Source organism: Vulpes vulpes, chromosome 7 (assembly GCF_048418805.1).
Source record: "Vulpes vulpes isolate BD-2025 chromosome 7, VulVul3, whole genome shotgun sequence".
In the NCBI taxonomy this organism is placed as follows: domain Eukaryota; kingdom Metazoa; phylum Chordata; class Mammalia; order Carnivora; family Canidae; genus Vulpes; species Vulpes vulpes.
Genome location: NC_132786.1, coordinates 83,160,709 through 83,186,251, shown reverse-complemented (window position 1 = coordinate 83,186,251; position 25,543 = coordinate 83,160,709). Strand labels below are relative to the sequence as shown.

General features: G+C 41.6%; 1 protein-coding gene across 1 annotated transcript; it reads left to right on the top strand.

Annotated features, from left to right (window-relative positions):
• The first annotated feature begins 1,278 nt into the window (after window positions 1-1,278).
• On the top strand, window positions 1,279-23,871 carry LOC112923831 (protein lifeguard 2-like). The gene is made up of 10 exons (XM_026003714.2): window positions 1,279-1,381; window positions 5,290-5,558; window positions 10,053-10,131; window positions 10,855-10,908; window positions 11,526-11,616; window positions 15,203-15,240; window positions 15,320-15,407; window positions 16,772-16,861; window positions 19,229-19,276; window positions 23,345-23,871. Coding segments are annotated over exons 1-10 (912 nt in total). The 5' UTR covers window positions 1,279-1,379; the 3' UTR covers window positions 23,498-23,871.
• The last annotated feature ends 1,672 nt before the right edge of the window (window positions 23,872-25,543 follow it).

Below are 25,543 nucleotides of genomic sequence, written 5' to 3'. Positions count from 1 at the left end.
CGGGACAGAGAGGAATGAGGCCTAGGAAACTGCCGGCAGGTGCGGGAGAGGAGAGCCCTGGCAGAGAGGCTTTGCTGACCTTTGCCTTTTTCATCCTCAGGACGGGCATCACGATGTCCATCTCCCACTGCAGACGTACCTTCTGCGTTAGAACCTAGTACTTCGTTGTGGGCCTGGGTCCCATGCCCTGTACTCAGGGTGTTCCTCTGGCCTGGAATGTGCTCCCTTCCCCACACTTCCGCACCCTGCCCTGTCCTCTCCAGAATCAGCTCAGGACACATCTCCATCCTCCCACCTCCCTGACAGCTTCCCTGCTCTGTCTCCTCCTTCCTCTACCTTCGGGGGTACCTTCGCCCCCGTGTCTCCTCCCCAGGTCTGTGAGCATGCTGAGGACAGGATTTCCCCTCTCTGTGTTTCTTTTATGCCTTGTGCATAGCAGACATGCACTAATGAGCAGTTTAATGAGCGGGTTAATAGTTCAGTCAGCCTGTTCCCGGCAACGGTCTCCACTCAGGACAAGTGTCTGCTCCTATTCCTCTCCTTGCTGCCCTCTTTCCTGGTCATCTGCCTTTTGTCCCTGAGCACCCTGAATCAGGCCTCCCCCGCCCCTCACCGGCCTGCAGCTGGGAGTAGGCATCTCCCTATACCACCCGGGAGGGTGGGTGCGTTATCATCCACCAGAAAAACCAATGCTTGCTTTGTCATAAACAAGTCTTACATATTTGAAGTAATTGTTCAGGAACCCTGTGTTGTTTCTTAAGTCTCTTTCTCCTGCTTGGGAGAAGGTGATGACAACTGGGTCTTCTGGAAGCCTTGAGCTAAGGCTTTAGGACTTTCCCTGACATACAATGGGCTTTGGAGGTTCAGGGGTTGGCCTCCCTGAGACTCAGCGCACAGCGCACTGGCCATGACTCCTTGACCAGCAGGAGTCTCAGCAGATAGACTTGACTCAGAGTCCCTCTTCCAGGCAGGAGCACCCCTAGCCCACCCCATGCTCCAACTGCCACTCCCCTAACTGTCACTCAGAACTTCCTTTCTCAGCCCCAGAGCCTGCCTGTCCTTTGGAGGATCGCTGGCTCAAGAGACAAGAAAGCTTCTTTTGAGGACCAGGTGAACACCTCATTTTACGATTAAGGCTCCAGGACTGTAGTTTCCTGAGGAAAGCTCAGCTGCCTCTGATTTTTGTTTGTTTTTGTTTTTGACTGCTTTGAAACTCTCACTGCCTCTCCCCTCCTTCTGATTTAGCAGGACTGCTGGGGAGGAAACCAGCCTGGGTGCTCAAGCACCTCTCAGGGCTTCTCGGCTGTGTGGGAGGACGGTTTTCCTCAGAGGAGCTCCAGATTTTATCACGAAGAGAAATACTGCTTTGCATCTTCAAAATGTAAATATCTTTTTTTTTTTGTAAATATCTTTTAAAAATATAAATAATAAATGCTCATTATAAAAATTCATAATGGTGCAGAGTGCATTCCCCAACTCTGCTGTGTTAGAGATAACGGTATTAACAGTTTTCCTATATTTTTTCAGCATCTGCAAATGTGGATGTGTCTGTTGTATAAGCCATTTATGGGATCCTACCACCTATTGTTCTCTACTCTGGCTTTTTTTATTCTAAAGTGCGTCAGAGTAAACTTAGGACATCAATCTATATCTATCTAGATCTAGATCTAGATCTAGATCTAGATATATATATATACCTTTTCTTTGTTAAAATCAATCAAACCATTCCTTAATGATTGATAGTCTGGTTTAAACTTTTTTCAGTTATAGTGAATAATGTAATGTGCTTCCTTATATATGTATTGTTGCCTTTTCATGTGGATATTTTTTGGGGTAAGTTCCTGAAAATGTAATTGTTGTGGGCAAAGTAATGCACATTTTCAATCTGATGCTGCCACATTACTGACCACAAAAAGGTTTACACAGTTGCCAACTCCTTGAGGTTATCTCAGGACTGACACAGCCCCCGGGCACAGTAGGCATATTGCCTAGGGCTCAATGTACTTTTGGGGGTCCTGAAAATATTTTCTTTTAAAATCAGGAGAAAAAAAGAAATAATAATAATAATGAATACAGTATACAATGAATCCAGCCTGAATTGAATTTTTATAACAGTGCAGCCATAAGATATACATTTAAATATTTTTTTTTTTTAATGGAGAGGGGACCCTCGAAGGCAAATGTGAATAGAACACCCAGAAGTCATAATGTGGCCCTGGGTTATCCATTTCTCCACACCCTTGCTACTATGAGAATTATCTTTTTAGTTTTTGCCAGGCTTTTTTTTTTTTTTCCCCAAAAAAAATTCACAATTGTTTTTTTTTGCATTTCTTTGGATATTTGCAAGGTATTATCTTAAGTTTATTGACTGCTTAAAATTCCTTTATAAATTGCCTATTCATATTCTTTCCTGATCTTTCTAATGAGTTGTTCATCCTTTTCTTGTTAAAAACTTATTTTTATAGTACAGTAAATATTGCAAGTTTTATTTTCACAATTTTGCATTTCAGAGTTATTGGTATCTTTTTGTAATGATATTAAAACTCTTTTTGTACACCAAATCTGACAAGCATTTCTTTTATGATATCATTCTTACAAAGGCTTATGAAAATATTTGTTCATATTTTCTTGTAGAATATCAATGGCTATTATTATTTATGATAATATCTTTAATGCATCTGGAATGCATTTTTATGGAAGATTTGAAATAGTTATTGAACTTTGTTTTCTAAGCATAGCTAATTGTTCCAGCACCATGGGACAATAATCTGAAATTCCACCTTTATCAAACTTTAAAAAAAAAAATTATTTATTTATTTGAGAGAATGAGTAGGGGTGAGGGTAGGGGGAAGGCAGAGGGAGAGGGAGAGAGAATCTCAAGCAGACTCCCCTCAGAGTGCAGAGCCTGATGTGGGGCTCGATTTCATGACCCTGAGATCATGACCGGAGCCAAAATCAAGAGTTGAACACCCACACGACTGTGGGTCACCCAGGGACCCCTCCTTTATCAAATTTTAAATTTCTAGGTATACATGGGTCTATTTGTTGCATCTCTTCCATCCCATTGATCCATTTATCTATTCATGTGCTACAACCATACTTTAAATCATAGTTTCATGATATTTTGGTTTCTGATAAGGTAAATCAGTACTCTTCAATTCCTCATAATCCTTCTTTCAATTTTCTTCTTGATTATTCTCATATATTTACTCTTTCTGATGGACTTTAGAGTTATACTTTCAAGTACTGAAAAGAAATACCAATGAGCTTTGTAAAATTTAGAGATTAATTTGAAGGGAAGAACATCTTTATAAAATGGAATCTGCCTCTCCAAGAGCGTGGTGTTTTGTTCAGACCATTTTTTGTGGCATTCCTGATTGGTCTATGGTTTGCCCAAACACTGGCCCTCTCAGCAATCTCCTCAGACTCCTCCTTGTGTGGCAGGAGGCCAGCAATAGGGGCTTGTCTGAGTCTTTATGCCCCCCTGAGGTTAACAGGGGGCTTTTCTTTGCCGGTTTTGGTTCATTAAGTACTGGTTTTCTAAGAATTGTGTTCTGCTCCAAAGCACTGTGACAGAGCCACTGTAACCTCTTATCTGGATTTCTGGTCTCTTTGCTCCCACTTTTGCTTATTCACCCTTTCTTCACACTCTGCCTAGTGCAATCTTACCGGTCAGATCCTTATGGTCCCCTGCTGGAGAACCTTTGTTAACTCCGCATTGTATTAGTTACTTATGGCTGTAACAAATTACTACAAAAATAATGCCTTAAAACAATACAAATTTATTATCTTACAGTTCTGCAAGTCAGGAGTCCAAAATCAGTCTCAATGGGCTAAAATTAAAGTGCCCGCATCCCCTTCTGGAAGTGCTAGGGGACAATACATTTCCTTCCCTTTCCAACTTCCAGAGGCCTCCTGCGTTCCTGGACTCCTGGCCTCTATCTCCAACACCAAAGTCAGCAACTCCATCAGTCTGACCTCTGCTCCTCTTGTCACATTTCCTTCTGTGACTCTGATCTTCCTGCCTCCCTCTTATAAGTGTGATCATAACGATGTTTGTGATTCAACTGGGCCCGCCCAGGTAATCGAGGATCATTTCCTCACCTCAGAGTCTTAATCACGTCTGCAATGTTCTCTTTGTCACGTGAGGTAGCATTCACAAGTCCCATAGATTAGGGTGTGTACCTCTGTGGGGGGCCATTCGTTCTGCCTACCATGGTCATCTTTCAGGATGAATTTGGCTTGCCAGCCTCTTATTGACTTGCCCTAACTAGCCATGTCTAACCTCATTCTGTGCTGGAAACTGCCCTCTACGCTTCTTCCAGTTCTGGTCTAGGCTGATTCCCTGCCTTACAGAAATTTTTCCCCATATCTTTTTTTTTTTTTTTTTTTTTTTAAATTTTTTTTTTTATTTATGATAGTCACAGAGAGAGAGAGAGAGAGAGAGAGAGGCAGAGACACAGGCAGAGGGAGAAACAGGCTCCATGCACCGGGAGCCCGACGTGGGATTCGATCCCGGGTCTCCAGGATCACGCCCTGGGCCAAAGGCAGGCGCCAAACCACTGCGCCACCCAGGGATCCCTCCCCATATCTTATTCTAACTCATTTTCACTTTTTCTAGTAGAAGTTTTTTTTTTTTTTTTCTAGTAGAAGTTTTTGATAACCTATTCTACTTCCTGCATGTTCCTCCAAACTTCATTAGGGCCCCTCATATCATCCTCCATTATTCCAGACCCTGCTTATTTTGGCTTTTATATTATTGCTTGTTTGATTATCTTCTCTTCCAAAATATAAGCACTTTCGGGGCAGAGGCAACAAGGGCAGCTCCACACTTGGCACATAAGAGGGAGCTTATTAACTCCTTGCTGAATGAATTTATAAGCATATTAATTTCATAATAAAATGCAAGTTTTTTTTCTCTACAGGCCTCATTTTAAAAGTTTTTGTCCATCATTCAATAAAATATTTAAGTATTGGCTTAGTGAGTACTGAGCTAAGGGAAAAAAAAGTACTGAACTAAGGGAGTTAAATTAAAAAAAAATCGTTTGAGGGGTGCCTGGCCAGCTCAGTGGGTAGAGCATGTGGCTCTTGATCTAGGCATTGAGAGTATAAGCCCCATGTTGGGCATAGAGCCTACTAAGAAGGTAAATATATATATATATATATATATATATATATATATATATATATATATATATGAAAAAAGAAAAAATCATTTGATTGTTATGAGAATGCTAAGATTGTAGTGGTATGAACACAAGGACTTGAATAATAATTCTTCCTCTCCAGGGAAATAGACTTGGAAGTCAGAGAGCCAATAGATTTCAGTTCTGGAGATCATCAGCATCTAGTTCGGAAAGCAGCAGATAGTAACATCCACACCAAGACTGGGCAGCCTTATGCAACTTCACCTTCTGAAGTACCAAAAACTCATGGGAATCCACGTCCTAAGACTAGAGAGCAAATGGATATCTACGTGGTACAAATTTCAGATGAGACTACCCCAGATGACAGCAATAATCTAGCCAATCCATTCTCAGATTCATGGATCCGCAGAGGTGAGAATGAAATTAACTTTTTGCAAGAGAAAAGCAAGAGTTCTCTTAAAATGTTTCCACAGAGTGGATGGTTAGAAGATTTAACTCTGTCTTTCATTTTTCCCAGTTATGCTTTACCATGAAACATGATGTAGGGCTGCTCCAATAGATGGCCCCCATATTGTCCAGGGTGTTCAGGAATTCATAATGTGTGGTTCCCTTAGCAAATATGAATTTCTCACTGCTTGTAAAATGTTCTTACTTACAGACAAGGTGATGCCATGATACTGGCATAGTTTTAAAGCATATTAATTCAATGCCATAGGTATTAATTTTGTATAGGAAGTACATTCAGCTATGAGCAACAGAAACCTACAAGACTGTGGCTTACATAAAAGAGTGTCTCTTTTCTCTCATGAAATATGCAGTTTGAAGGTAGGCATCTCAAGGCAAATGCTGGTGGCCCCAGAGACAACTCTGTCACCCTTTTTAGGGCCTGGACAACTTCATGGTGGACTGTGAGCTTTGAATCCCATTGCTGTCTCACCGTGGCCCTCATCCACCCCCACCCCAGTGGCTGAAAAGATGCCTCTTGGAGCCCTGGCCTTCTAGGTGGGGAAAGGCAAAGGCAAAGAAAGGCCTCACTCCAGGAGGTGCCATTCATGGATAGATGCCCTAGAGTCTGCCAAATCTGACTTCTTTTCAGAGGCTTTCCTGGAAACCACCACCCAAGCATATCCACTGGCATGTCAATGACCCTAGCAGGATCACACGACTTTTTTTCTTTTAAGATTTTATTTATTCATAGAGACACACACACACACACACACACACACAGAGGCAGAAACACAGGCAGAGGGAGAAGCAGGCTCCATGAAGGGAGCCTGACGTGGGACTCAATCCGTCGCTAAACCGCTGCACCACGGGGGCTGCCCACACGACCACTTTCATCTGTAGTTTTTTGGTTGGGCCCATTGTCATCTTTAATCAGATTTGGGTTGGGTGGTGAGGGGACCAGGGAGAATGGATGTCAGTACGCAACAAGACACCTCTGCCACAGGTGTCAGTCCTTCAACACTGGGCACTTTGCAAAAGTAAGAGTTTTGCATTTAATCCTTATAACAACCCAATAAATGAAGGGGTTGTAGTGTCATTTAACACATGAAGAAATCAGGTTAAAGGCCTCCACACCACTGTTAGACTTAGTTATTTGTGTCTGTCTCTTCTGGTGGGTGGAGGCTGGGCCCTCTCCTATTTATTTATTTATTTATTTATTTATTTATTTATTTATTAATGGGAGACACAGAGAGGGGGAGGGGGAGAGGGAGAGAGAGAGAGTGTGAGCAGCAGAGACACAGGCAGAGACACAGGCAGAGGGAGAAGCAGGCTCCATGCAGGGAGCCCGACGTGGGACTCCATTCCAGATCTCCAGGATCAAGCCCTGGGCCGAAGGTGGCACTAAACCGCTGAGCCACCTGGGATGCCCAGCCTTTCCCATTTAAAAAACCTATATGGTATACGAAAAGATGAAAATCCTATGGAAACAAAGGAAAAGTACAGAAGGGTAATGGATTCAATTTTACAGGCCTGGGGACAACTTTATACAATTTATATATCATAAAATTCACTTAAAAAGTGTACAGTTTAATGATTTTTAGTATATTTACAGAGTTGGACAACCATTTCCATGAAACGGAACCCATAGCCGCTGGCCATCACTATGTATCCCACCCTTCCTGCTGGCCTCTGATAACCACTAACCTACTTTCTGTCTCTATGAATTTGTATATTCTAGATATTTCATATGAATGGAATCATACCATATGTGATCTGATGTGATTACCTTCTTTCACTTAACGTAATGTTTTCAAGGTTTACCCATGTTGTGATAGGAGTCAGAACTTCATCCCTTCTTTATAGTCATATAGTATTCTATTGCCTTGATAGAATACATTTTGTTTTATTCTTCAGTTGACAGACATTTGGGCTGTTTCCACTTTTTGGTTATTACGAATAATGCTGTGATCAATATTCATATTTGCATTTTTTGGTGTTGATACACACCTTCATTTATTTTAGGTAATAGATGTCTAGGAACTGCTGGGCAATATGGTAACTCCTATGTTTAACATTCTGAGGAACTACCAAACTTTTCCAAAGTGGCTGCACCATTTTACATTCCAGCCACCAATGTATGAGGGTTTGTGTTTCTCCAAGTCCTTGTCAATGCTTGTTATTGTCTTTCTTTCTTATTATAGCCATTCTAGATATGTGACATGATATCTCATTGTAATTTTAATTTACATTTCTCTAATGACTAATGATGTTGTGCATCTTTTCACAAACTTATTGGTCATTTGAATATTTTCTTTGAAGAAATATATATATAAATCCTTTGCACACTTTAAAAAATAGCAACCATTTTATAATTTTTCATGATTCTGTGGGTTGACTAGGTTCACTTGGGCAGTTCTTGTGTTGGTCTAGACTGGGGGTTCTAATGCAGTTATAATCAGATGGCAGCTGAGGCTGCAGTGGCCATTATGTCTCTTTGACACGACTGGAAGTTGATGTTGGCTGTTGGCTTTGTTTTTATGGCTTGAGTTTCTCATCACTTGGGAGTTGGGTTCCAAGAAAAAGTATACCAGGCAGACAAGCCCCATTGTGCAAGCAGTTTGTCAAGCCTTTCCTTGCTTCATACATGCTAGTGTCTCATTGGCCAAGCTCAGTGTCAGTTGGGGGGGGGGGCACTACACAAGCTCTGCCCTTTTTAAATTGTTATTTGTCTTCTTGTTATTGAATTGTAAGAGTTCTTTGTGTATTCTAGATACAAGTCCCGTACAAATCAGATACATGATTTGCAAATATTTTCTTCCAGTTTGTGGGTTTTCTTTCACTTTCTTGACAGGGTCATTTGAAGCACAAAGCTTTTACTTTTGATGAAATCTAATTTGCCTGTTTTTTTTTTTTTCTTTCTTGTGTTTTCAGGTGTCATACCTAAAACAATCATTGCCTAATTTCTGCTCACAAAGATTTACATCTATGCTTTCTTCCAAGAATTTTCTTTCTTTTCTTTTCTTTTTAAGATTTATCTATTTATTTGAGAAAGAGAACGAGTGTACAAGAAGGGGGAAGTAAGAGAAGGGGGAAGGGCAGAGGGAGAGAGGAGGCTGACTCTCTGTTGAGCACGGAGCCTGATGTAGGGCTCTCCATCTCACCACCCTGAGATCATGACCTGAGCCAAGGCCAAGAGTGGGACGCTTAATGGACTGAGCCACCCAGGCGCCCTAAAAGTCTTGTTTTATATGCTTACATTTATGATCCATTTTAAACTAATACTTCATTTTTGTGTATGTACGACATGAAGAAAGGGTCCAGATTCATCCTTGTTTTTTTCATCCTTTTGTATATATATGTCCAGTTGTCCCAGCACCTTTTTTTGAAAAGACTATTCTTTCTCCCTCGAATTGTTGTAGCATACTTGTTAAAAATCAGTTGACTACAAATGTAAGGGATTATTTCTGGAATGTCAATTCTATTCTAGTGATCTTATGTATAATCTAGTCTTATAAAGCTGGGCCACATTTAATATTTATTACCTTACAGTCTTTGACAGATAGTAGATGTGAAATAAATGTTGACTACATGAATATTTTATTTGGCACATATGTTCTGGTATTTTGATTAAGATAGCTCAATCCCTTTCCTTGTTGTCACTCTTCCTATGCATAGATACCACCCAGCAAAAGGACACAGTTGACAATCCCATGTCATCTCTAAACAGCATTCTTTTTTTCTTCCCTTTTAAAACTGAGACAAAACTCCTAAGCTGTTCATTGTCATATTCAGCACCATATTCAGAGGGCTCCAGGAAAAGTTGTGCAGTAGGAAGCAGCAAAAAGAGACACTGACATACTCTGCGCTCTGCTTTGGCATGCTGCTGGAACTCCTTGGTCTTATCATTTCTCATGTTATCTAGCTTCTGCTGAAGTAGAAGGGAATTGCTAAAGGCAGGCAGGCTGGCGAGTAAAGTGATGAAAAAGCTCTGCACACGACCTGCAGCCCACATCCATCTCTGAGGGCTAAATGCCCTCGGTACCAGCCCTCTTCTGCGCTTTCCCTGTGCTCCAGTTTGCACACAGGTGGAGCCAGAGCCCTAATGATGGCCTGTGACTTTCAGAGACTTTGAGGTCACTTTTGGTCCTAAGGAGGATGGGGTGGGCATAATAAGGAATTAAATTCCCGCTTGTCTTTTTGATTTGGGGGCTTCCACGGATAAACCCTCAGATCTCCAATAAAACACCAGTAACAATCCGAACAGAATGTTTCCCACAAGTTCTGCAGAGTTATATGTTTGTGGTTGTTCCATTTGCTGGCTCTAAACTCCTATTCTTTTTCCTACCCTCAAAAAAATCAGAGGAAATGTTCTTTGGTTAGGTATCAAAGGTAGATAATTACATTTCTATTTTTACTTTTGAATATTGTGTCATAAAAATAATATTTCTGTCTCCTCAGCCTTCATTATAAAAGTATTCCTGATCCTGTCAGCTCAGCTGATGGTCACTGGGGCAATTGTCAGCGTATTTCTTTTCTGGTAAGTCTTTGTTACTGAGGTACATTAAACACTAAGTTGTTCACATTTCTTCTTCTTGAGTCAACTTAATTCTTATCATTAAAAATTATCTATTTTTTATTTATCATTCATAGGGTATGATATCTCTATAGTATAGCTTTGTTGTTTCTGAGGCAACTCTTAGACCAAGTTTTGGTAGATTTCTACAGTTTTGCTTCAATATCTTAAGCCAAGACCTTTTTGTTTTACTCTTACTTGGGGCATTATTTAATTTTTTAATTTTCCATAAGCTATTTCCACAGATAAAAGTGGATAAAGGAAAAAAGTGGAGATTATGGAGGGCTTGGAGACTTGCAATGCTGTTAAATGCAAAATTATTTTGGGGACTATGATCCATCACTGCTTAAAGATAGCCTATGAAAATTTCTATTTACAAGACAATTATATGAGAAATTGATTTTTTTTGTTTTGTACATATAGCAATCTCAGTATTTTTAAAAAATAAAAATGTCACCAGGAAATTTATATTTATACAAATTTGACTTACATGACTGTCTTTTTTATGAGTCTATTTTAAGAAGCAAGGTGTAGTTATATGTTTTATTATTTCACTTTTCATTTGTCATTGTCAATTATTTTGGGTTTACCCCTTTCTCATGAGATTGTTCTACTTCCACTTAAATATTACATTAGTTAGAAAAAGAAACTATTGTATAAAACTATATTAATTTTTTTTTTAATCAGGAAGGGTTTAAAAGCTTGGGTGCTTGTGAATGCCTGGTTCACCTATGCAATCTTGTAAGTATTCTTGGATTTAATAAAAAGTGATTTTTCTACTGGCTATTGATGGAGGTTCTTTATTAAAAATTAAGTAAAGGTATAACATTCTTGACAAAATTATAGAGATGGAAAACAAGCAAATTAGTGGTTACTAGGAGCTAGGGTATGTGAGTGTTTGTTATCATAAAGGGATGGCACGAAAGAGATCTTTGTTGATGTTTTAATGATGGGATAGTTTCAAATCTTGATTATGGTGCTGGTGACACATATCTACATAGATTTGTGTCATAGTTCTATGACATAGCATTATACACATATTATATCAATGTCAAATTACTTGTGTGTGGGTATTATACTATATATCTGTATGATGTAACCAGTCGGGGAAACAAAGTGAAGAATACATAGTACTCCTCTGTCTTTTCACAACTTCCTGTGAATCTGTAATTATTTCAAAATAAAAATTTTTTAAATTCTGTGGATGACAATGAGCAAAGGTAATAATCTGCATATATTTTTGTTTGTTTTATACTTACTATCAGATAATAATGTATAACAATATATCTTTATATCTACCTATATCATATGATATAATCACTGGAAGCAAATAACACATGGCTTTAAATTATCCTCAGGCCAGCATTTTTTGTCATACTCATCGTCCTTGCTTGCTGTGGGAAACTCCGCCGTCAGGTGCCTGCGAATTACATTCTCCTGGGATTATTTGTAAGTAAACTTTGTTAGCACTTGCAGCTCGTCTCTGTAACATATTTCTGTCACATTAGTAATTCCACTCCTTTTATTGTGAAAATCTTCATGTGGAATACTACAGACAGTATTTGTGAGATGTTCTCTTGGCTGGGATTCTGGTTGTAACAAAGTCATAAACTTCCTTGACTTCCATGAGACTTCCTGCACACTCCTCTCCCCCTTTTTAAAAACATTTGTTTTTTATTCATGAGAAATAGAGGCAGAGACATAGGCAGAGGCTCCCGGTGGGGAGCCCCATGCAGGACTCAGGACTCGATCCCAGAACCCCAGGATCATGACCTGAGCCAAAGGCTCAACTGCTGAGCCACCCAGGCACCCAGCCTGCACACCCTTTTACTCAGTTAGGGGGTTTGGGGCCCCGGGGGCTACTCCTTTGCCAGCAAACTTGCCTCTGAGGGGCCACCCAGAGTCTGGGCTACATTTCAGGAACAGCAAAAGTGACTATTACTGGCCCTGTGCCAGGCACAACAAACCCATTTTTATGGAAAGTGGGTAAGAAGTATAATTTTCCTTATTTTTGTAAGATTTTTTTTTTTTTAATTTCAAGTTTCACTGGGAGAGGAAACCAGCTTGGCGCAGTTTCTCCCTATTTCCCACCTTGCGTCTCAGTTCAGGAGGGCTTTTCAGGGGCAGAGAGTTGGGGGGGTACTGCTAGTGGAGCTGGGGGGCCTTCTGGTTCCTGGCTCTCCTCACTTAGTCATGGTCTAGTTCTTGGTTCACCAGCACCTCCTGTGGGGCTTCTACTCATGAGGCCTCACCACACTGGTCCTTCCTCTCGGATCCATGCTGCTCTGGGCCACAGAAAACGTTTGGCTCCATTTCTTGCAGCCAGTTCTTTTCCCTGCTGCTCACGAGGATTTCAGGATCTCAGTAACCTCCCATTGTGAAGATTTGCTTACCAATTGATTTATTCTTTATCTGATTCCATATCAGATTTGAGGTAGCTTATAAAAATACCCCCACTATAAGAAAATCAAGATAAACCGGTGGAGAAATCTTATGGAAGGAAAAATAAGGGTAGGAAAATAAAGCCAGTGGTTAGATTAGTGTACAAAATGCATAGTCCGGGGCTCCTGGGTGGCTTGGTCAGTTAAGCGTCTGACTTAGGTTCAGGTCATGTTGCCAGAATCCTAAGATTGAGCCTTGCATCGGGCTCCCTGCTCTGTGAGGAGCCTGCTTCTCCTTTTCCCTGTGCCTGCCGTTCCTCCTGGCTGTGTGCTCTCTCTCTACGTCAAATAAATAAAATATTAAACAAAATATTTTATTTATTTATGAAAGACAGAGAGAGAGAGAGAGAGGCAGAGACATAGGCAGAGGGAGAATCAGGCTCCTCTCAGGGAGCCAGATGTGGGACTTGATCCTTGAACTCCAGGATCACGTCCTGAGCTGAAAGCAAAGCATAACCGCTGAGCCATCCAGGAGTCCCAATAAAATCTTAGAGGAAAAAAAGAAAAAAGCATAGTTCTATGCATGCTGAATAGTCAAAGCAATCCTGAGAAAGAGGAATAAGACTGGAGGTATCACAATCCCAGATATCAAGACCTACTACAAAGCCAGAGTAATCAAAATAGTATGGTATTGGCAAAAAAATAGACACAATGGATCAATGGAATGGAATAGAGACCCCAGAAATAAGCCCACAACTATATGGTCATTTAATCTTCAATAAAGAAGACAAGAATATACCATGGGAAAAGGCAGTCTCTTCAACAAAAGGTACTGGGAAAACTGGACAGCCAAATGCAGAAGAATGAAACTGGACCTCTTCCTCACACCCTATGCAAAAATAAACTCAAAATGGATTAAATACCCAAATGTATGACCTGAAACCATAAAACTCCTAGAAGGACACCTGGGCAGTAGACTCTCGAACACTGGCTTTAACCTGGGCAGTAGACTCTTGAACACTGGCTTTAGCAACACTTTTTTCATCTGTCTTCTCAGGCAAGGGAAACAAAACCAAAAACAGCTGGGACTATATCAAATTAAAAAGCTCTTGCACAGGGAAGGAAACCATCAATAAAACAAAATGGCACCCTACTGAATGGGAGAAGGGTTTTGCAAATGGCACATCTGATAAGGGGTTAATATCCCATCTATCTACCTAGATACGCACATAAATGAACACTAAAAAAATCTAATAATAAACGCACAGAGGACCTGAATAGACATTTTTCCAAAGAAAACAGATGGCCAAAGGATGAAAAAAGAAAAAAAGCTCAACATTACAGTCTATATGGAAATGTGATATATCACTTCACACAAGTCAGAAATGGCTACTATCATAGGGCCAAGAAATAACAAGTGTTGGCGAGGGTGTGGAGCAAGTAGAAGAAACTCAAGAGGAAGGTTGGAAGCAAGCACATTATTAAAATATCAGGTGTACGTGGAGCAGATATACCCTTTTAAACCTATCCTGGAGGGATCCCTGGGTGGCGCAGCGGTTTGGCGCCTGCCTTTGGCCCAGGGCGCGATCCTGGAAACCCGGGATCGAATCCCACGTCAGGCTCCCGGTGCATGGAGCCTGCTTCTCCCTCTGCCTGTGTCTCTGCCTCTCTCTCTCTCTCCTGGAAATAAGGACAGCTTTGGTAAAGTTAGCAACGCGGAGATTCAGGCAGCCACTCGCTGGCTTGGGGAAGCGCGGAGATGCAACCCAGGCGGGACTCCACGTGGGCGGCTGGAGAAGTTCAAAGCCGCTCCGCGGTTACGAGGCGTCTGCATTCTCCCCTCCCCGAGACTAGAGGATTCTTTCCCGGCTCCTGGGCGCACTGGAGGGTCAGCCAAGGCTCCGGGTTTGCCTCTGGTGGAGCGCCCCACCAGCTGGGGAAGGTCGGAGGGCCCTTTCGGCGGCCCCTGTTCACGGTCGTCTCACTCCACTTGGCTGTGCCGGGATGTGCCGGGACCGTGCGCCCGGGCTCTCCCAGCGGGCCCCGCCCCCGGCCCGGACAGGCCCCGCCCCCGCCCGGACAGGCCCCGCCCCCATGGGCGCCGACAGGTGCAGCTCTGCGCTCGGCGGAGAACTGCCCTCCAGCCCCATCCCCGCTACCGAAAAGGCCTCCATCCTCCTCCCTCATCTGAGGTTTGACGTTCTCCCCCGAGCACTGTAGGAGAGGTGACTGCTGAGGCTGTTGGTGAAGCATTAGTAGAAATAGCATACTCCGCTTTGATAAATTGTTAAGCTTCTGTGTGGGTGGCCCCATTTGGTGAATGACGAAATATGGTCTGCAGAAAAACCTTTTATTATGGTTTCGATAGTCCTGATGCATACCTATTTAATTCCCTAAGATACGTTCAAAGTTACTCCTGTGTTCTAAGAATTTTTACTAAGAAGATAATCTTGTCGGTCTTAGGGGAAATGTTAGGAATGTTAGTTCTACTATTGGTTTCCCATAATTAACCTTCCTGTAGCTTCATGCGCTAGGGTTATGCATGTTCCCACTTGCTCCCTGGACCCTGCCAAAACACACGCACCTTAAATCATCTCCTCTGGCTTCTGGGTCTCTGGATCCCAGTTCTGATTCACTATGCATTTTGTTTCTAGACAGTTCTTCAAGGTCTGCTGCTCGGAGCCGTATCAGTGTAAGTCTTTGATGCACATTTCCTTTCCTATGTGTGCTGTTCTTTGTATGTGAACAATAATCACAATCTCTGGTTTTAGTTTCTATAATGCCGAGGAAGTGCTGTGGGCAACAGCAGCAACTGCTCTGGTGACCTTGTCGCTCACTTTATTTGCTCTTCAGACAAAAGTATGTATCACAGAAACTGATTTCTGTCATAAGGGGGTGTGTAGATGTGTTCCTTTGCCCCTGCTGACCCACTCTTATCCCTCCTCCCTCCTGCTCACGGCTGTCCTGTGGGCTCCTCCGTGGCCTCCCCACCTTCTGGCTTCCGACTTTCCTAGTAACCACGTTCAAAAATCAAAAAACAAAAACAAAACAGAAAAACAATAACAAAAAAAAAACCCACCCCAAAACCCAGGTGAAATTAATTTTAATCATATATTTTATTTAATCAAATACATGCAAGGCTCTAACATTTCAGTAGTCAATATAACAAAAATATTGAACTATCTTACATCCTTTTTTGGACTAAAATTCAAATCCAGTGTATATTTTCTACTAACAGCACACTTCACTTCAGACCAGCCACACTTCAAATGCTCACTAGCCACAAGTATTGATTGCACAGCTGTAGACAAACACTTTTTTAACAGCCATCAGAATCGTCTGGAGGGCTTGTGAAAACACAGGTTCCCTGGGCTCTGCCCTGGAGTTGCTGCCTCAAAAAGTCTGGGGCATGGGCCCTGGAATTTGCATTTCACAGGTGATGCTGATGGTGCCTACTACGTCAGATTACTCTCCTGCTGTGCAAAGGGTAGGGAGTGACAGGGTGGGGGTGGGGAACAGAAGATTTAGGAACATTGCTTTGACAAGAAAATATCATAGAGTCAGGGGTCTTCCTTCACTGCATAATTTTATTCAGGTCAGAAGATGAATAGACCCCTTTCTTTAAAAGAATCCTCATCTTTCCCAGCCTGATTTGGTCCCTGATTTATTAAAAAGGCAAAACCAATAAGCATATTAATAAATTTTGAAATTACCAAAGAATGATTAGTAATAATTTTGAAAGCTTTAGTATCTTTTTATTAAAATATATGCCTACAAACATGAAAAGATGTCCAGTTAACATTGGCCTATTTCATTCCATTACTGTATTCTATGCACAACACTTTTTAAAATATGAATAATTATGATCAGGCTATACATACAAATTTACATCCTGTTTATTCAAGGTAAATTTATTAGGGAAATTTCATATAAATACAAAAATAGAATAGTATAATGAACCATCATGTATCTATGGCTCCTGTAATTTTCTCCATACTCCTACCCACTTCTCCTTCCTGAAGCAAGTTCCAGTCAACGCCACACTTTTTAATGTAGCATTTTTCCGTGATGGGAGCAAATGAATTTGAATGGTTCTCAGAAATGTCCTGGGTGTTATTAATAGATGGGTCAGTGTCTGTCTATGGGATATAAATTGCAACTCTAAACATCCTGAAATTCCTTATAAGTGATAATTGAGTTGTTTTTGTGTTATGTTTCCTCAGTGGGATTTCACCATGCTGAATGGAATGCTGTTTGTTTTACTCTTCGTACTTATTATCTATGGAATTCTCTTACTCTTCATACGATCATATGTAAGTGGGATCTCTTTTGAGGAACCTCAGAGAATCATTAGAAATTTCGGGTGAAGTGCTGATTGTGTTGGCCTGTATCCTCTGAGAAACAGACAAGCGGGGTGAACCACATGAGGTGTGGGCATAAAGACTGAGCCCCTTTTCTAGACTATAACTGTCTTTCCTGTATTCTATGCACAACACTTTTTAAAATATGAATAATTATGGGGCCCCTTACAGGGTCGTGGGGGTGAACTTTCCCACAGGGCAGGTCAGATTCCTTCTGTACATGGGTGCTGCCTGTTTGAAGTGCTAGCAGTAGAGACATGGGCTTTTTCAGACTTTCCCAACAGCAGCCTAGTGGAGGCTCCTTATTTTCCAATTCAGCTTAGCTTGCCTGCCTTCCTTCGTTCCTTCGTTCCTTCGTTCCTTCGTTCGTTCCTTCGTTCCTTCCTTCCTTCCTTCCTTCCTTCCTTCCTTCCTTCCTTCCCTCCTGCCCTCCCTCCTTCCTTCTGTATCTTCATTGACTTCTTACGAGATATCAGACAGCCTGTGGTTTTTCACATAGGCATTATATTTAATTCTTATGACCTTCCTGAAAAGTACATATGCCATCTATTGTATAGATAAGAAACCAGGCTCTGAAAAATTAAATAATTCATCCAGGTTCACTCGGGGAGTAAGTGGTAGGAGCAGGATCAAAGCCGCATCTGTGTGGAGAGTGCCATCCATGCTCTCTGTAGCACAGTGCACCATCTGGGGATGGAGGCTGGAGGGGGTGTGAGAGGTAGAGGCATAGCATCTGGCCCTGCGGCCTGCCTGTCATCGGCACCTTGTGTGGAGACCCCATGGGCAGCCAGCTCCACTGAGGACTGGCTTGGGGCCTGTGACCTTTTGATTCCAGCCCTAGGGCAAGCTTGGCCCAGTTGCTGAATCCAGGAGTTTCTTTGGTAACAAGTAGACAGGTTAAGTGATCTTCAGACATAAGCACCCGTTCCACCTGAATTGGTTTAGCCTTATGAATGACCATATAGATTTACAGTGAGGGAGATAGCATCTATACTTAATGTAATGTATTTAATTCATTTATTTTTAGCATCTGTATTTTAGAGATAAACTCAGATATCACAAAGACGTGCCTTAGAAGGCTACACAGCTCTTCACTTATAATTATGGATGGTAGCTCAGATATTGTTAGTAATAATCCAAACATTCATTAGGTTGGTTCCATAGGCCTTTGCAATACCATTGATGTGCAGTTAGGAAACTGTGTTTCCTACTAGATAGATGAACCCTAGTTCCCACTGTAAATTTCCTTCCCCAAATATCTACAATATATATAGTATTACACAGGCATTTAAATGGAAGACTTTGACAGAACCTTGTTGTAAGTATACATGTTAGTTTGACTTTGGCAATTTTGAATTCTTCAGATCCAGTAATCAGGCATTTTCTTACTATTAGCTCAGTCCAGAAACACTGGCCCTCCCACACTGTGTCACTGACTCCTGATTTGTATCCTTCACCAGGAATCTTCACTGGTTAGCAGAATGCTCTGTCCATTCATCTAGGATGGGCTTTCTTGTCCTGAAGAGTGAATGGCATTATTTTTCTTACATGTTATGCACCCCTGCCTTATCTTTTTCCCACATAGAGGCAACCCCTTTGGCATTCAGATCAGTCTCATATTCTGATAAGGGCTGTTTTGGTTGCACGGAGGAGATACTGCACAGACTAGCTAGAAGCAAAGACCCAGGGATGTTCATGGAGTTCCTAGGTGGGAAGAAGCGACCGGATTCACAGAAATGGAAATCCCACCTTCCTCTCCTGGGCTGAGTTGATGGGCCACCTCTGTATGGTAATAGCTCCAGCACTAGTTCATGATACAGTGGCCTCTGGGAACTGGTTTCTGACTAGCCAGTGCATCATCTGCTTGGTCCCAGTCACATAAAGGTTTCTCATCAGTCAAGAGAGTCACTGCTGTTGGAGCGGATGTCTTCCACCTCTTGTCAATCAGCTCTAGCTAGGGTGCACGAGGGTCCCTATTTTCCCAGAGTTACCTGTTCCAAGAACTGAATGTAGGGGCAGATGCCGTAGGAGGGCTATGTGATGGCGCAAAAAGTGAAACATATCTAGTATGGTCTACCTGCCCTGCCACGCATGAGATGTTTAACACTTGATAAAACTGTTTTGGCAAGGGTAGTTGTCATTTGTTTCCTGAATGGAATTGAGTGGGTGCTATTTGACCACTATGTTCAAAAAGATGAATTTCCCCACAGATTTGCCTTTCCTTAATATTGGATCCTTATCTAACAGCAGTGACCCAAGTGAGCCCTTTCATTATTCCAAATCTTGTTCTTAATATGCAATTGTTTCTTCTCTTTGCAGTGGTTGCATCTGTTGTATGCTGGACTTGGAACTATAGTCTTCTCACTTGTAAGTCCATCTATCCCTCACCCCGACAAAGCATATGGTATGTGCCTTGACAGGGCCGCTAAGCCCATGCTAGGTCCAGAGTCAAGTAGCTTGACTATTCCCCTCCTGTGCCTCCTTTCCTCTTTTCGTTCCTTCTCCTTTTTCTTTATTAAGACAATTTTTAGAGCTTTTTTAAGTTCACAGTGACACGGAGAAGAAGGTATCCCCTGGGCCCCATACCTGCGTGGGGCCATGACCAATACCACCCACCAGAGCCATACGTTTGTTACACTGACGAACCCACACTGACACAGTATAATCACCTGAAGTTTACATTAGCCTTCACTCCTGGTGTGGGATGGTCTATGGGTTTAGATAAACATACACTGACTCCTTCCATCATTACAATATCATAGAGTATTTTTCACTGTTCTAAAAATCCTTTGTGTTCCACCTCTTGATCCCTCCCCTATGTCCATCCCCTGGCAACCCCTGATCTTTTTCCTGTTTCCAAATTTTGCCTTTTCCAGAACGTCCTATAGTGGGAATCATAGAGTCTCTAGCAGCCTTTTCAGAATGGCTTATTTCACTTAGTGAGGTGAACTTCAGGTTCCTGTATGTTTTCTTGGCTTGATAGTTCATTTCTTTTTAGTGCCGAATAACATTCCATTGCCTAGATGTGCCACCATTCATGTATCCATCTACCTACTGAGGGGCAACTCATTTGCTCCCACGTCTTAGCAATTTTGAAAAGCTGCTCTAAATATCCATGTCAGGGTTTTGTGTTTTCAAAATCTTTGGGCCCATTTTAAAATCAGATGGTTTGTTTGCTTAACTGAGTTTTAAGAGTTTTTTTTTTCTTGTATATTTTGGTAATACTCCTTTATCAGACGTGTGTTTTGCAAATACTTTCTCCTCTCTATGGCTTGTTCTCTCATTCACTTAACATTATTTTTCACAAAGCAGAAGTTTTGAATTTTAATGAACCCCAGATTATGCATTATTTCCTTTCATAGGTTGTACCTTTGGGGTCATATTTAAAAAGTCATCACCACACCCAAGTCATCTGGGTTTTCTCCTATGTCATCTTCTAGAAGTTTTATAGTTTTGTGTTCTGCCTTTAAGTCAGTGATCCATTGTGAGTTTTTGTGAAGGGTGAAAGGTCTTTTCTAAATTTGTTTTTTTGCATATAGATGTTCAGTTGTTCCAACACCACTGGTTGAAGAGACCGTCACTGCTCCATTGTCTTGCCTTTCCTCCTTTGTGAAATATCAGTTGATTATATTTATGTGGATCTATTTCTGAGCTCTCCAGTCATTCCACTGATCTATTTGTCTCTTCTCTCACATAACTCTAACAAAAAGGGACACCATGAAGCAAAATGTGGATATTTTTAAGCTGGGTGATAATGTGTGGAATTTATTATTCCATTCTCTCTACTTCTGGCTGTGTTTAGAAATGCCAAAAATAAACAATTAAAAAGAAACCCTAAAACCTAAAATATATGACCTGATAAAAGCATAAAATGGAATACCATGTAGCCTTTAAAAAAGGATGAACTCAATCCATCTCTGCTAAGATATGGAGACCATTATTTTTAAATGAGAAAGCAAAGACAGAACATCTTTTTTTTAGGGCCAGTCAAATTTAACAGTGAGTGAGGCGGATGGTATACCAACTTTATGACACTAGTGTTAATAAGTTCTGAAGGCTCACTACCATCAGATTAGCCAAGACAGAGCATTCTATATATACGACTACATTTAAAAAAAAGATAAGTGTGTGTGTGAATGACCAACATGACACCGAAGGAGAAGAACAAAGTTGGAGGATTGATGCTACCCGACTTCAAGACTTCTTATGAAGCTACAGTAAGCAAGACAGTGTGGGATGGGAAGGGGGTGATAAACCACAAGAGCTGTAGAGGTGAGGCAGGGTGTTACACCAAATGCTCATGGGGTCTGAATCTCACCCAAGGCTTCCCTATGGGCTGGCTGTGTCTTAGTTGTGTCCTGAGCCTCATTCTCCTTGGGAGGGGAGGGGACAACTGGATCCCAGCTCATCTTATTCTCTCACTTCTCTGTCTACCTTCAAAAACATAATTTAACCTGGGAGGTGCAGTCCTAACCACCAAGACGTGTCTGTAAAATAATTAGAAGTTATTATCCCTCTTATAAGAAGAAATAAGATAAAGTCAGGAGTTCTCAGAGCAGAGGAAGAGAGAAAAGCATTTCTCCATAGAAGTCAGGATGCCAGGGTGATAAATGAAGGCTGGAAGCTCAGCTGCTGGGCAGCCTGTCTTCTAGGGTGATCAACTGTCCTGGTTTGCCTAGCACTGAGGGGTTTCCAAAGACACACAAAGTCCTGGACAAACTGGAATGATTGGTTACCCTAGCTTATTCCACACCCCCCGAAGTTGCTAGAATCAGTCACAGGGAGGGGGGAGAAGAGGGAAGAATGGACTCAGTGATCCAGGTGAGGCACCTGCTTTGGCATCCTGCCCAGCCTTGGGTTCGACTTCCTTCTCCACCATTGCCACAGTGTGATCTTGCCTTTTGGGAGGCTCAGTTAATCTCCCCTCCCTCTACTGGGTTGATCACATATTACATGAGGGATGTCTGTAATGAACTGGCATGAAGGTACCCAGGAGGTGCCCACTTCCTTTCCTCCCTCTCTTCTCTCCTTTCCTCCCTCTCTTCTCTCCTTTCCTCCTGATTCTTCCAAGTTTGAGTGGCAACGAGGGCCCACGGAGAGTTGGTACCTGAATTACTTGAGATGGGTCTTACTGAAGTGGCTATTGTTCTAAATGAATTATTTTATTTATTTGTTTTTAATTATTTTAAAGTTTTATTTAAATTCAATTAATTAACATATAACGTATTATTAGTTTCAGAGGTAGAGGTCAGTGATTCAGCCGTCTTATATAACACCCAGGGCTCATCGCATCACGTGACCTCCTTAATGTCCATCATCCAGTTGCCTCGTCCCCCTGCCCCATTTTTTTCCCCTGCCCCATTTTTTTAAAAAAAGTTTTATTTATTCATCACACACACACACACACACACACAGAGAGAGAGAGAGAGAGAGAGAGAGAGAGAGATTGAGAGAGAGAGAGAGGCAGAGACACAGGCAGAGGGAGAAGCAGGCTCCATGCAGGGAGCCTGATGTAGGACTGGATCCCAGATCTCCAGGATCACACCCTGGGCTGAAGGCAGGCCCTAAACCGCTGAGCCACCCGGGCTGCCCCCTGCCCCATTTTTCAAGCATCCTTTAAGCCCCAATAATTCTCTATAGTGCCAGAGTTGATCTCTCTTGGGGCTCTGTGGCTCTACCTCACAGCACTAGATTCTTAGTCTAGAGTTGATATAAAGAAGTTAGGGGCCACTTATTTTCTTTTCCTCCTCTAATGTACTCATGTTGCCTGGGGCTGCTTACCTGGCAACAAACACAAGGGGAAGAGGGCTCTCTGACTTTTTTCTCTATGTGTTAGGAGCTCATAATCTTACCTACTGTAGCTGAGCTAAAACGTTTAATTTGGGAACTATTTAACCATATACAAATCCCATCTTCTCCTCCTTCTATTTTGAAAATACCAGCATCATCTTAAGCCATCCCATTGTCGAGGTTTGAAAAATGCTATCATCCAAAGCTCTAAGAGCTCTAAGAACTCAGAATTATTGCTGTGTGTGAATCTAAATGTCAGGGGCTATCTTTATTTTCATTCTTTTTTCAGCAAGAACATGTGGGAAATTCACCAAGACAGAGAATTTTGTAGTTTATCTCTGTCCAATTGTCCCACCTGTCCACCTTATTGACTAAAGGCACAAAGGTTTCTGGATTTGGAAAGCAAAAGAAACCTTACAGATTTGAACCCACTGGCATCAGGAGGATGAAGCACTTGCTATAATAGATAGAAGACACACTTGGGGACATAGTGAATGGTTGAGGCTGTAAAAAGAGCATATATAATCACAAACTGACTTTCTGCCATATATTTACTAATGCTAAAATATTTTCCAGATAATTTAGGATACCTATTTGATAGACATGTATAATTTAGGTAGCTAATTCTTCTTTCTTTTCTTTAAGTACTTGGTGATGGATGTGCAGCTCATGGTGGGAGGGCGCCACCATCACTCTGACCTGGACCCTGAAGAGTATGTTTTTGCTGCTCTGAACATCTACTTGGACATAATCAACCTTTTCCTTTTTATTTTGCAACTGGTTGGACTGGGACGGTAGTCATATGACCAAGACTAGTTCATGTCGAAAAGAGGGAAGGAGGGATGCCTGCGGAATGTTGCCAGGCTCCGACATGTGGAGGTTACTACTTCATAAGCCTTTTATTAAAAAAATTTTTTAAATACTTATTTTTTGGTCAAATGAAGCCAAGCATTCAGTAGATGGTAGCTGTAGCTATGATATATTTAGTTCCATTGTCACATTGCAAAACTTTATGGGGGACATTTCTGATTTTTATAAATTCAAAAGATGAGTATCATAATTACATACTAACAAACATTTGTAAGTTGTCCATAACATTGTTGAAGTTTTCCAGGCATTCTTTAAAGCTGTAAACATCTCTGTACATGAATAAATTTGATTACAGTAATCTATATTTAGCCATTCTCTTCTCTTGGACGTTCTGTGCACATTCTGGAATGTTTTGGCATCTGACTTTTTTTCAAAGATTTTATTTATTCATGAGAGACACACACAGAAAGAGAGGCAGAGACACAGAGGGAGAAGCAGGCTCCATGCAGGGAGCCCTATGTGGGACCCAATCCCGGGTCTCCAGGATCACACCCTGAGCTGAAGGCGGCGCTAAACTGCTGAGCCATCCAGGCCTGCCCTGACCTTTTTTTTAAAGAGTAAGATAAACTAAAGAATCCTGCCTTTTCCCTGTATTTTAGGGTCAGACTGAAGAGAATAACAGCATCTACCTAGTAGGGGTTAGAGAGAATTAACAGAGTTAATGTACATATGGCTCAGGGTAGAGTGTTAGCTATATTGTCACTGTCCCACCTATATTTCTGGGCTTAACTCACTGACCACCTCCCCTGATTGTCTGGGACAACTAAAACAATTATTTTAGTTGTGATGAAACACACATAACAAAATTTACCATCTGAACTATTTTTAAGTGTACAGTTCAGTAGTGTCAAGTAAGTACATTCGCAATATTGTGCAACCAATCTCCAAAATGTTTTCATTTTGCAAAACTGAAATTCCATACCCATCAATCAATAAGAAGTCATTTTCCATGACTAATTTATATACATATCTTATATAACTGGTTCAATTATGTTCCTGAAGGTCATAGATTAGACAGATCTTTATACCCTTCCTGGAGTCTCATACCTTGTGGGTGTGAGATGCTTGATGAGAAAATTTGCACTGAGATATAAAAGTTCATACTTTCAAATCCATCCAAAGGAATCTATGGCTACACCTGTTTCTAATTCCAAGTGTTGGTCCAGCCAGTCTCTGGTGTTTGTCCTAGCAGGAAGCACGTAAATCACGTCTGCAGGATGAGCAAAGGCATGAAGCAGGCCCACTGCCAGAGTTCTTCAGGTAGTTCAGGGAGGGAGCTGGAGAGAGAGTTTTATGTAGAGGGGTGGTTATACCAGATGATGGAGGACCTCAACTTTCAGGCTCAGGATTTCAGGCCTTCATATTACAGCAATAGAATTTTGCTTACAGTATCATGGTGGAGGCACCACTTTATGAGAATTGGTCTGGTCATTGTGGGTGGGTTAGCATAGGGAAGGGAGGTGTGAGAGAGGAAGGCTGTACGAGAGCTAATGCAGTCACACACACTGAAGGCACAAAAGGACAGACTTGGGATGACGAATGGGGTAGAATGAGTCAATCACATGTGATCGTGATAATGGACATAAAAAACTGATGGAAGTTGATATCTGATTGGATGACTCTTTAGGACAGGGGAGAAATAGGGATGTCCCACATTTTACTGTGGTTTATTGTCACTCACTAAAAGTAATCTTAAGAAAGCGGGAAATGGCTTGGGGAGTTGTAATGTGAAAAAGTAGGTTTAGATATTTTGAATATGTGGAAACAGAGGAAATGTTAATCTGGCAGTTTTAAGAGTGGAAGCTTGGGGCTAGCGGTAACTGGGGGGCCATGGTAGGTGAGAAGTGAGGCAGGGAGAACAGAACAGTCAGGGATGACATAAATAGGGAAGTCCAAAGACCAAATTCCAGAAATGCCCACAATGAGAAGATAGTAGGAAGAGAAAGAATGTGGGTCACAAAAACAACAGTGGGA

Coding starts and splice junctions, on each gene's coding strand:
- LOC112923831 (XM_026003714.2), top strand. Junction 5,559..10,052: donor AGATTCATGGATCCGCAGAG/GTGAGAATGAAA, acceptor CTGTCTCCTCAG/CCTTCATTATAAAAGTATTC. Junction 15,408..16,771: donor TATTTGCTCTTCAGACAAAA/GTATGTATCACA, acceptor ATGTTTCCTCAG/TGGGATTTCACCATGCTGAA.